The sequence below is a fragment of the Octopus bimaculoides genome, chromosome 8 (assembly GCF_001194135.2).
Source record: "Octopus bimaculoides isolate UCB-OBI-ISO-001 chromosome 8, ASM119413v2, whole genome shotgun sequence".
NCBI classification, from domain to species: domain Eukaryota; kingdom Metazoa; phylum Mollusca; class Cephalopoda; order Octopoda; family Octopodidae; genus Octopus; species Octopus bimaculoides.
Window position 1 is genome coordinate 27,652,321 of NC_068988.1, and position 12,535 is coordinate 27,664,855.

The 12,535-nt window shown below is 32.7% G+C and overlaps 1 protein-coding gene across 2 annotated transcripts in view; it reads left to right on the forward strand.

Annotated features, from left to right (window-relative positions):
• The window catches only part of LOC106880872 (E3 ubiquitin-protein ligase RNF38), a 269,382-nt gene extending 258,142 nt beyond the window's left edge, over positions 1-11,240 (forward strand). For both annotated transcript variants that reach the window (XM_052969997.1, XM_052969998.1), the window contains 7 exons: positions 4,543-4,705; positions 4,991-5,440; positions 6,309-6,455; positions 6,881-6,990; positions 7,749-7,833; positions 9,496-9,741; positions 10,283-11,240. In XM_052969997.1, coding sequence (XP_052825957.1) covers positions 4,543-4,705; positions 4,991-5,440; positions 6,309-6,455; positions 6,881-6,990; positions 7,749-7,833; positions 9,496-9,741; positions 10,283-10,345 — 1,264 coding nt within the window. In that variant the 3' untranslated portion in view covers positions 10,346-11,240. The remainder of the gene's footprint in view (positions 1-4,542; positions 4,706-4,990; positions 5,441-6,308; positions 6,456-6,880; positions 6,991-7,748; positions 7,834-9,495; positions 9,742-10,282) is intronic.
• Positions 11,241-12,535: the final 1,295 nt, after the last annotated feature.

Consider the following 12,535-nt stretch of genomic DNA (forward strand, 5'->3'; position numbering starts at 1 on the left):
AAAACAATAAGTAAATAAGAAATATGAAAAATCGATGTTTATTATTATAGTAAATATATATATATATATAATCCTACGTCGGTTAAATATGCGTTATGAAATATAAAGTAGAAATCCGATTAAAGCCTTTTATGAAAAACCTGATCTAGGCAAAGCAAAATAAATGAAGTAAGCCTTTTGTTCTTCTACCTGCTGGTCAGGTTTGTTAGCAACAACAATAAACATAGTCAGTCGACTTGACAATGGTCTTGGATGAGGATTATCTCCCTTACATAGCTACTGCAATAATCTCTCTGATAGCAAGAATTAGACCTCGGCTTTATTTATAATTTGTCCCTTTTTAAGTCCTTAAACAGCTTTTGTGTGCGTGTGTGTGTGTTAAAGTAAGGACAAGGGAAAGAATATTTGAATTAAAAGGACTGGAAAATGTATATTTTTTCTAGTATTTAATAACCTCGGTTAGTTATTAGTTTAACTTACCCACATCTGTCACCAAACCAGCTAAAAAGAATCGTCCTTCCTTCCTTCCTCGTCGTTTTCTAATTCGATGTGAAACAGCACTTTGTTTTTAAATAATTTTTATTTATTAATATAAAATAAAAGTTAGGGAGCTAACTTCTGATATTAAAAAAAAAAAATTTTTTCTCTCTTTTTATCGTCAGAATTAAATTTGTCTCTGTTCTGGATGTCTGCGATTTAAGAAATAGAATCATTACTATTAATTGTTTCTCAGTAATTATATAAACATTAAATATATTCATTGTTCATAACTATTGATATAATTCATAATATCCCCCTTTTTTTTCCTTCTTAATCTTGATTACTCAGAATACTTAAAACCATATATATTAAATTCTCTTTTTAGTCAAAATAATGAGAATCTAGCAGTGACTTGAGTTTAAAATATTTGTTTTTAATATGTATTAGGTGCTAAATAGGTAAATTGTAATTTTAAAATTTTGTAATTGTCATGTCTGTCTATCCTTGGAAAATGTAAATTATTTTGGAATAAAGATTGTATTTGAAACTGTGATGAATCTACCTTAATATTTTTTCCAACCTCTGCATGTTCTAATCTCCACAGTCTAAAATAAAAAATTTAATTACTCTCTAAAGGAGAACCATTTGGTTTCCTATCACCCATTTATATCCTCTTCTCAATGTCCTTTTAACTTCATTCAGGTCAAATAAATACTCCTTTTGATTTTACTTCTCAGAACAAAGTAATTTCTGTCCAATAATTCATAAAGTTTAGAATATTAAAGAAGGCATTTATTGCTGTCATTAGACTTGTGTGTCTATTTTAGAAAGCTTACTGAAACATGAAAGAAGAAAATAAATTCTTAAAATCCTTAACTTTTATTTAATTTAAAATTGGATCAAAGACCCGGCTTTTCAATTTAATATTATTGGATCAAAAACCATACAGGAAATTTTCTCAAAATGGGTGCAGTTTAATAATATGGTGTTTACAATGAACTGCAGCTTTTGAGAAACATAATCCTTAATAATTTAATTCATTTGAATTTGGAGATTAGATTAATATTGCTATTTTTAATTAAATACTCTTCAATCTCACATGAAGGATATTTAATAGTGCTTATATTGATAAAACCATTAGTGTGTGTGTGTGTATGTCTCTTCATGTATTGGTCTTGTATATAGGGTGCACTCTTTCTCTGGTGGTCTCTTTAGGTCAACATATAGCAAATGAATAAATATTTAAAGCTTTTTCCTTTTGTCATTGAAGAGATGCTGTGTTTGCTTTTGTATTTACCAAGTAATCTTTATTTTCTAATACCTGTGATATTTATAATAAATATAATATGAAAATGCCTTGCTTACAATACTTGCACAATAAGCTGTTCCTGCTATAACACTAACATAAATGCTATCCTTCTGACATCAACTCTCATCCCCCAAACATAAATGATTTAATTAAATTAGAGAAGCCTAAATTTCATTAACCGGGCTGTTCTACTTGAATATTTTTATTTAGAGCATATCCTAAAACATGAAGTGTTTTGTGTAATAAAAAAATGTTTAAGTCATTCAAGCAAACCTATTTGATCTCTCATAAAGTGTCTCATAAAGAGTTCATCCAATATTCAAAGCAATAAAATTAGGCCAGAAAGTTTTGGCCTAATTTTTTAAATATAAGCTAATGGACATGCTTTTTATGTAGTTCGTATCTGAAGAGTATTCTTAAGAATTTAGAAATAAGCCTTAGTTTTCTAATCTGATGTGGAAGGCTGTCAAATGGGTGCAAATATTACCCATTGCTATTAGATTATCGATATTAATTTATGTATATATACATTTAAGAATTTGATTAAATTTATTTTTAATTAACTAAGAATTAAATTATTCATGTATGAGTCCATATTTAGCATTAAATATATTGCAGGAGAAAATTGTCATAATTATTAAGAAATATCAGTTTCTACAAATTGACTAACAACCTTATTGTAGGAGATGAAATTCATCATAATCTTTTTGAATTTATGCCAATTTATTGTAAATTCAAAATCTGGTGTTAGTTACATAAGTTTGTTTAAAACAATAAAACCATATTATCTGTTTATAAAAAAACAGTAATTCTTTGACAACTTCTTTAAATATGGGTTTTTAATGAAAATGTTGGACAACCAATACAAACAAATTATGCTTAAAAATTCAAAATATATTAATAATTGTCATTAATCTTGAGAGTTTAGTGTTTTACTTGATTAATCAAGTTATATTGCCTTGTTCCTTATCTGTAGAGTTGGTAAAAAAGAGGGAGAAATATAATTCTTTAATACTTTCATACAGTAAAAACTTCGGGACAAAAACAATATGAGAATGGTAGGAAAAAAATCAAACTTTAACTTGTTCTAGACATTAAGGTGAGGCCTTACTAGGCTATTTAACTTTTTAATTTATTTATTTATTGAGCAACTTATGTAATCTCCACTTAATTTCAAGTGCCACGATTAAACCCACAAACTTCATTAGATCTTGGAGTTCTTTACTCTAATCCCTAAGACTCTGTTCTGTTCAGTCTTAGCCAAAGAAATGTCATCTGAAATATAATACTGAAGATGAAGAAATACTTGTTCTAAATATTTTATGTGACAAAAAAAAAAATTGCTCAAAATTTTAAATGATGGTAGCTGTTGTAAATAATCTTAAGAATTTAAAAGTATTTAAATTTTTAGTAATTTATATAAATATCTCTATCATAGTGAATTAGCAACAATTTATTTTGGGTTTGATTCAAATGACTATTCCTCCTTAATAAGATATATATATATATATGACCTAGATAGCTGAGTACTAGGTTAGATGTTATACCAAAATTAATTTGATACCTCATTGTTCTAAGATTAAATCTTAGGGCTTCATGATTCCAGTTTTGATAATGCCTGTATCGAAATTGTCTCCACACAAAAGGAAGTCTTCACTTCTTTAACCCTTTAGCATTCAGATTACTCCTCATATTTAATGCTTATTTTACTTGCATTGTTTTGAATTAATCGTGCATTATCTCGTAGCTTTGAGGTTAGAATGACATTGTAGTACAGGTGTAAGAGACTAGATCTGACTGGTTTGAGCATACAACTGGTAGAATACCTGGGTCTGACATGGTTGGTTTAAATGCTAAAGGGTTAAGGGAGAAAAAAGAGAGAGAGAATGAAATGACTATTAAGAGTTTTCCAAAAACCTTTTGTAATGTTCGCAGTGACTGACCTAATGAGAAGAATAATTCCTTCCGTTTGTGTCTTTTAGAACATTTTGAAAGACCTGGTAAATTTCAAATACTTGAAAGTATTCATAAAAATCAAATTGACAAAGAACAGAGGAAAGTGAGCATGGTCAGATAATGCCGTCATTTCAACATTCTGAAGGCACATTGTTCTGTGGAATATATATCCACCTGATCACGACAAATGCGTTTTCTACAATTAGTATGTGAGGGTTTGGTGTAAAAGGGAAGGTTATGGATTCTCCAACAAAGAAGATGCCATAGTTTAAGATTGGCAAATTTAGTTACAAAATTTGAGATTGGTGGAATGTCTTGACCTTTTTTAAGATTCCTTACTGAAATATATTTAGGAGTAAGAAATCTATGGAGGATGATGATGATATGTGTTTATCTCTAATTAGCCATAAGGCAGTTCCCCAGTATGACCAAGGTCCTGTGATTGAAACCAATAAAAGATAATTATTCATCAAAAATCAATAACCAATAGTTTTACCATTTCTATACAAGGACATACAAATTAATTTTACTGTTTGTAAGATCCTACACTTTGTGGCTTGTGCATCTCCAACCTTATTCCCAGCCTCTACTTTACATTTTGATGTAAAGAATTACAAGAAACCTGCTTTTAGTGTTGAGTCAGTTGTATTGCTTCTTAAGCTTGGCTAGCTGGCTTGCAAATGTGCATTATGCTTTATTAATATTTTTGTATTGTTTAATGGATTTCTGTTCTTTTGAGGTTTCTTTGAGATAAAATTCCAGTTTTTATTATTCCTGTTTTTTTTTTTACCTTTCAGCCCAATAACGCGGCGGCGTATTAGAGAACGAAACACAACTCAGCGCAGTGAATCACCAGATAGAAGAGCGTTTCAACCTACAGCTGCAACAAATTGCCAGATGCACCCTGCCTTACTGGGACACCAAAATCCCCAGCAACCAATTATGTTTGATTTGGAGCAGGTAAAATTTCTTTTTATGCAGTTTTTTTCTCTATTCTTGTCTAAGTTTTACTGTAAAAATTTGAAAGCTTTTTTGAATTTTAATATTTTAAATCCAATAAGCACAATTGAGGCATGGCCTGTCAACAGTATACATTTATTATGATACATAGATGACTATTTTAATTCAAATATTCTTCTAAAAACATTTTAATGAAACAGCTTGTAGAATGATTTGAGTATAGATTAGTTTTAATTAATTCAATATTGTAGAAGGTATTTTAGTTGAATTTTCTTTTGTTACCAGGTTCCAGTGTCTGCTCCTGTAACTATTGCTCCATATGCTATTCCTGTATGTACTGGCACACATCCTAGTTCCGTGTGTACAACAGCTCACCTACCAGTGTGTGCTAGCCAGCCGACATGGTCCATTCCTCCATGCAGTGTTCCAATTCCATCATGTAGTATGCAGCACATTCCGGCCTGTAGCTTGCAACAACTTCCTCCAGGTGTAGCTGCCAGTCATCATGCAGCTCCCCCACATGCACCTCCACATCATGCTATTCCTGCTCCACCTCCTGGAACACTGCTGCATCAGAATTCTATGGCTGCCGCTGCAGCAGCTGCTGCTGCCGCTCATGCTGCTCGACATATGTCCAGTCAACATCATATAAATACAGCACCTGGACCACCACATCACCCGGGGCCACATCATCATCCTTCACAGTTTGCACCTAATCCGCAACCTCCACCTCAGGTACGTATTTTACTACAATTTTATTTTCCTTTGAAATTGGAATTTGATAGTAAAAAATAAATACACACACACACTCACACACACACTCTCTCTCTCTCACACACACACACACATTGCCAGATTGTTTGATTTCTTTGACGGTGTGGCTGTGTGGTTAAGAAGTTCACTGTGCAACCATGTGGTTCTGGGTTCTCTCCTTCTGCACATCACCTTGGACAAGTATCTTTTACAATTGCCCCAAGCCAACCAAAGCTTTGTGTGAGGCATGGCCACAGTCCACTGACTGAAACAAGTAAAAGATAAAAACTATAATTGCAACAAATATAATATAATATGGCTGCTTGATGAGAAGCTTGCTTCCCAACGACTTCGTTCCAGGTTCAGTCCCACTGCTTGGCACCTTAGGCAGGTGTCTTCTATAGCCTTGGGACTCACCAAAGTCTTGTGAGTGAATTTGGTAGAAAGAAACTGAAAGAAGCCCATTGTGTGTGTGTGTGTGTGTGTGTGTGTATGTATATATATATATATATATATATATGTGTGTGTGTGTGTGTACCTTGGTCTCTGTGTTTGTCCCCCACCACTTCTTGGCAACTGGTGTTGGTATGTTTCTGTCCCTGTAACTTAGCAGTTCGGCAAAAGAGACTGATAGAATGAGTACTAGGCTTTAAAAAAAATATAAGTGCTGGGGTTGAATCATTCAACTAAGAAATTCTTCAAGACACTGCCCCAGCATGGCCGCAGTCTAATGACTGAATCAAGTAAGAGAGAAACGATAATTGATATTGCATGATTCACTTTGTTGTTATTGGTCTCCATATTAAAATGAATTGAATCGTTTAAACAATTTCCTTGTTTTGTTTTGCAGCCAGATGATGATGTACAGATAATCACAGAACATCGCCCAACATATTCATTAACTACTCCTGTGCACCATGTCTCTCCTCTCAATCCCTCACCACCAATTATGCTCCAGGAACCATCAACACTTCACCCAGCAACACAAGACATTTATGTAAGTAATTCTACTACACCAACTTTCTAGGCACTGTTGGTCTGCAACCTCTTACGGTCCACTCTAATTTCCACTAATGTATAGTTATCCGTATTTCATTTAATCATTTAGGTAAATTTTAACTTTGAGTACTTTAGTGTATGTTGACCAAAGTGATCCCTGCTTTGGAAAAAGTCAGTACTCCAAAAAGGTTTTGAAATCAATGGTCCCAGAAAACTGATGTTGTGCCTGTATCCAAGTTGATTTGACAGACTCCTGTAAACAAGCAAAAGCCTTTCCATTATTTCTTTCTCTTTTGCTGATTGTGTTTTTAATATTCCTGTCTTTTGTATGAAGTAATTAAAATTGTACAACTATAAAATTTAACTCTTATTTATTACCAGAAATTCCGATGTATTAGTTTTTGTCTTCTCTTTGTATTGTAGGATCAGTTTTCGCGATTATATCCCCGGCGGGCTCTCAGTAGAAACCGAATGCGTGCTTTTGCCCCGGCGCCCCCACCCACTGCCTACCCTGGCTTTCTACTTCATTTCTTGTAAGTTAAATGATTGTTGTTCACCATATCATCAATGATAAAATCTTAATTAAAGTGTAATTTACCTACCAGATTTATTTATATAATTTGCACTTTCCATGAAAAAAAACCCTGATAAGTGTGATTTCTAAAATGTTGACTTACAGCAACTGCACCAGTAAAGCTCAAAAATTTTTTTTGTTTTTATTCCATTTTATAGAGTAATTATAATAAATCAGACTAATCACACCTTTACTATAAGTTGAAATACTAACACTCACTGTATATTATATACAAGGCAATGTGTTCTCTAATTTTTAGTAGTCAGTGTGTACAAAAATCCTATGTTGTACAAATCATCGTCATTTAACAAAATGTATGTACATAGCTTAGAGATAACGGTGCACAATTTAATTTTTTTTTTTTAATATTTTCTCTCTCAAAATTTCATTGCTCCTTTTTGTTACTTATATAGATATGATATTTAGTTACTGTCTTTCAGACTTCAGTTTTTAACCCTTTCGTTACTGTATTTATTCTGAGATGCTCTGTGTTTCTTTCAATTACTTTAAATATAACAAAGAATTTAGTAAAATAGCTTAGTTATCATTCAGCTGGTGTTAGGAACATAAATTGTGACTAAGGTTTGGTGGAAGATTTTAATTCAAAACTTATGAAAACAAGACATTTGTACTCAGAGCCGGGTTGGTAATGAAAAGGTTAAACAGATCTGCTTTGAAACTGTTCTTAGGCTCATTTTCTTCTTTTTCTTTTTTTAGAGCAATGTTGGGCAACCCACCCATGCCAGCTACATATAATGTTGAACTGAATGAGGATGCTGCTGCTGAAGTGGAAAATTATGAGGTAGATTACCATGGATTATTACCATACAACTAACCTAATTACTATCAAAACTGTGTCAAATGAAAGTTCTAGAATATGTTAGAACTTGAATAATTCTTCCCTCTCATTTCATCATTGTTTTAACATCCTCTTTCCCATGTTTGCTTGGAGCAGATTTTCTATGACTTGATGCCCTTCCTGTCACCAACCATTCCTTGTTTCCAAGCAAGGGTGATATTTCTCCATGGCCAGACGAGTTTTCGCAGAATATTGGAAATGAATACCATTCATTTACAACAATGTCAAGACAAAGAAATACATACACATATACATGCGATGGGCTTCTTTTAGTTTCCATCCAGCAAATCTACTCATGAGGCTTTAGTCCATCCGAGATGTCATGCATTAGCATTGAACCTGAAACCATGTGCTTGGGAAGCAAACTTGTTAACCATACAGCTGTGCTTGTGCCTATTACAAACCACACCCGTGCCTCTCTTTGTATATGAAAAGCTAGTTTTAAAATATCCTCTCTCTCTCTCTCTCTCTCTCTCTCTCTCTTTCAGAGGTATGGTTTAAATTGTAATTATTAGATGTAACCTTGTGAAACTTAATACAAGAAGGATTAAATAAAACATACTAATTATTTCAAAGTTGTCTGGACAAAATTCTAATATTAATTGTAACCAAGTGTTCAATGAGAAAGATGTATATATACTGTATTTGACAGCATATATGGTTCACTTCCTTTCAAAACAACAGAAAAGTCTTAAAATATTACCCTGTGCCCTGTGTGAAGTTGGGCCTTCCATAAGCTTTAATTCACTAAAACCCATTTTTCCTTGATTATGCACTGCTGAAATTAGGGTGCATCTAATACACCTGTGCAGCTTTTATGTCATGAAATGCGATATATATTATTTTATATTAGCCTATATGATTGTTTAATATTAATTTGTTATATAGATGTTTAGTCAGTGTGTGTGTGTGTGTGTTGAATCTCTTTTTCAATGTATAGCAAGTGCAGACTACAGTCTTATGAGTAGTCAAATCTTGGATCTAGTGCTGTGAACACCAAGGTGGACAATTCCCTCTACTGTAGATATATTCTTATTTTCATTAGACTCTGACTGGCACACAGGACTTCAGATTACAAATACACAATACTGGCTTCTGGCACCACTCAGTCTGTCATCATCTTCATCATTGTTATTTCGCCCACTTTTCCATGCCTGTATGGGATGGGTCAGACAGTATCCATTGAGGCAGATTTTCTGCTGTCAGATACCTTTCCTGTCACTAACCTTCATCTGTTTATAAGTAATATGATATTTCCCTATGGCCAGAGATGTTTTCATTGAGGATTAGAAACGGACACTGTTGTATGACAGTAACACTTGTTTACAACTGTCATGCGCTGTCAGCACAAGGTGACACCAGTTCTCTCTCACATGTGTATACACACGCGCGCACACACAAATTCATAAGGCATTGGTTGACCCTTGGCTATGGTAGAAGAAACTTGCCCAAGGTGCTATGTTTCTGAACCCAGAAACATGTGATTGGGAAGGAAGTTTCTTAACCACAGTCACAAATTCTTCTTCTCATATGTATACCTCTCTTTCACTCCCCCATCTTAATTAGTTATGATTAATCAAAATTATCTTTGGTTTTATTTTCTAGGCACTTCTCAATCTAGCTGAGCGATTAGGTGAGGCAAAACCCAGAGGACTGACTAAAGCTAATATTGATCAGCTAATAGCATATCGTTTCAATGCTGAGACAAGACGTGCTAACTTTGATCAAACCCCTTGCATGGACCAGACTTCTTGTGTTATTTGCATGTGTGACTTTGAAAATAGACAACTGTTACGGGTCCTTCCTTGTAGTCATGAATTCCATGCTAAATGTGTAGATAAATGGCTTAAGGTAAGTAAACTCCTTTCTTGTTATATTTTCTTCCACCATTGATATATTTAGTAATACTCTGTAACACGTCTAATTAATGTTTGTTACAGAAGTAAAGTTTTATATAAAATGTCAGCAATAAGTAAGAAAAAAAAATGATCAACTTTGTAATAGTCTTTAATAGTTTTTTTCACCCTTTGCCTGTCCAAAGTATTTTCATAAGTTTATCGTAAATGTCCATGCTTGTTTTCAGACTCTTCTTCCATACATTCTGTGTAATATAAAGTTTTCCTTTAAATCCCAAGTTACTGCAGTGGTTGAAAAATATTGGGAATGTGTATCACATATGATGCATGGATACCAGAGCAATGTGTCTTGTGTATCTCATGTGATATTCAGGACAGGCAAAAGTCAATTTGGTTAGAGTAAAACTGTATCTATGGTAAATTATACTGTTTAATGTATTACAGCTTTGATCTTTTCTAAATTTTGTTATGAAAATGAAATACTGCCTAGCGTATTCCTATGTCTTTACAATGGCTTTATTGTTTTGCTGTTTCAGACAAATCGGACATGCCCAATATGCCGAGCTGATGCTTCAGAGGTTGTGAATCAAGGAGATTGAATATACTATCCCCAATAAACTATGGCAATATCAGTTTCTGTTCATAATATTTCATCTGCCTCATTACCATTGTTATTGGCAATATTGTTTGCTTTTCTACAATGAACTGACTTAACATTACTGTACAACTACTAAAAGCATCTAACTATATCTATGCCAGCAACCAGACCAGTTAAACAGCTATCCAGCATAATTTGTTTAGAAAGACAGTTTCTGGTTTACTTCAGAAACACATTAAACACAAGCATACAAGTACACATTAACACTAAAACATACACATTTGTGCTTCAATATCGTTTTGCACGACTCGCTACCCCCAGCCAACTCTTTTGTTTGTAATTTGCTCATCCTTGACTCGTGCGTGCATGCATGTGTGAATGTCGTGTGAGTAAGCACGCGCTACATCAGACTAAATAAAGGTATGCATCATGCATGATTGATAAAACAGATAAAAAAAAAAATCCTGCAGTGTTGGCTTTATAACCAGAATGTGAAGTTTGTCCAACATGCTGTAATCTAAGAACTTAATCAAAAGAAATACCCCTTTCCCCTCCCCCATCCCATTTCTTGTATGGCCGTCTCTCTTTGTGAAAGACAAGGCCACTTCATCTTTCTATAACTTTTTGTGATAAGTATTGCGAAAAGCAAAATGATGCAGTACCTGGCTTTCTGGATAAATGCAAGATGCAGTTATACACAAATAGCAATGGTCTTCAGTGCCTATGGAGCAGTACTTGGTTAATAATATAATCTCATACCTCCAATGTGAATCTTGTTAAATCTTCTAATGTTTGGAGACAGAGAAACTGCAATGTCTGAGAGCTCTCATGTGTACTGAGCTGTGCAAACTTAACCCTGTAATAAAACATGAAAAACCTAGCCTTTGGAATATTAATGAATTCTTGGTTTTCTTTTACTTATCTCTTTGATTTCTTCTCTACTTCTTGCTTACTAAATTAGAATTAACCTCGACTTTACCGATATTTATCTCTTACCAAAAACAGCCCTGCAAGTCAAATCCCTTCTTTTTCCGAAACCACTTTATACTCGTTGCTAATATTTTTTTGTACAATATTACATTAGAAATTATTGAGTTGAGAATTTCTTCCGCAACTGTTTTATTTCTTGCTGTTTTAATATAATAGCACTAATTATAATCAGTTACATAATGTTCCTCCAAAATAAAAACAAAAAGAAAAAAAAACAGAGCTGCTTTTACAATTAACAGCTTCGAAATTGTTTATAACTAGTTAGGAAATTGTCAGTTATAAAATTTCACTCTGTTTAGAGAATCAACAGAACTTTTTCAGTGACTTTGTTTCCTTTCCTTTTGACATACACTTCATAATTAACGTGATATACCCACTGTATTCTTTTCTTATCCTTTTATATCTCATCTTAGATAAATTTCCAAAAGCTAATTCCCCCTTTTAGCACATGCTGCTCTAGTTTGGATTCTTTCATTGTGACCAGATTAAGCAGGTAGAGAACAGTCCTGCCTCTCTCTCACCCCATTTTGAAATTGTATTATTTCTCAGGAAAATCTTTTCAATGTATTCCCTATGGGCTCAATTTTTTTTTTTTTTTTCTTGTATTAAAAAAAAAAGAAAGAAAAATCAATAAATTACACTTAATTGTTGTTAAATAAAGTGGGCAAAAGTAGCTGTTGATTGTCACCACTGGGAATATTTTGTTAAACTTGATTCTTACACATGTTAAGGTCGTCTACAATTATATCGAGTGAAACCAAGTTTTCAGAGATCCTTTCGTTGCCACATGATTTGGAACATTCTGCTTTGGTAGAATATGTGTGCTATAGAATTATTTTAGGATGATAATAGCTATACTGGATAATAAAGTACTAGGAGACCATTCCATGCCTATCCATCTTTGAATATTTGAACATGTAAGAGAACAATGTGTGTATATAATATAGAAATATATTTATAAATATATATACATATATTTATATATAAATATATTTATAAATTTATATATATATATTTATTTATAAATATATATATTTATATATAAATATATTTATAAATTTATATATATTTATTTATAAATATATATATATTTATTTATATATAAATGTATTTGCTATATAAATATGTATATATTTATATGTAAATATATTTCTTATATATAAATGTATTTGTTATATAGATATGTATATATTTATATAGA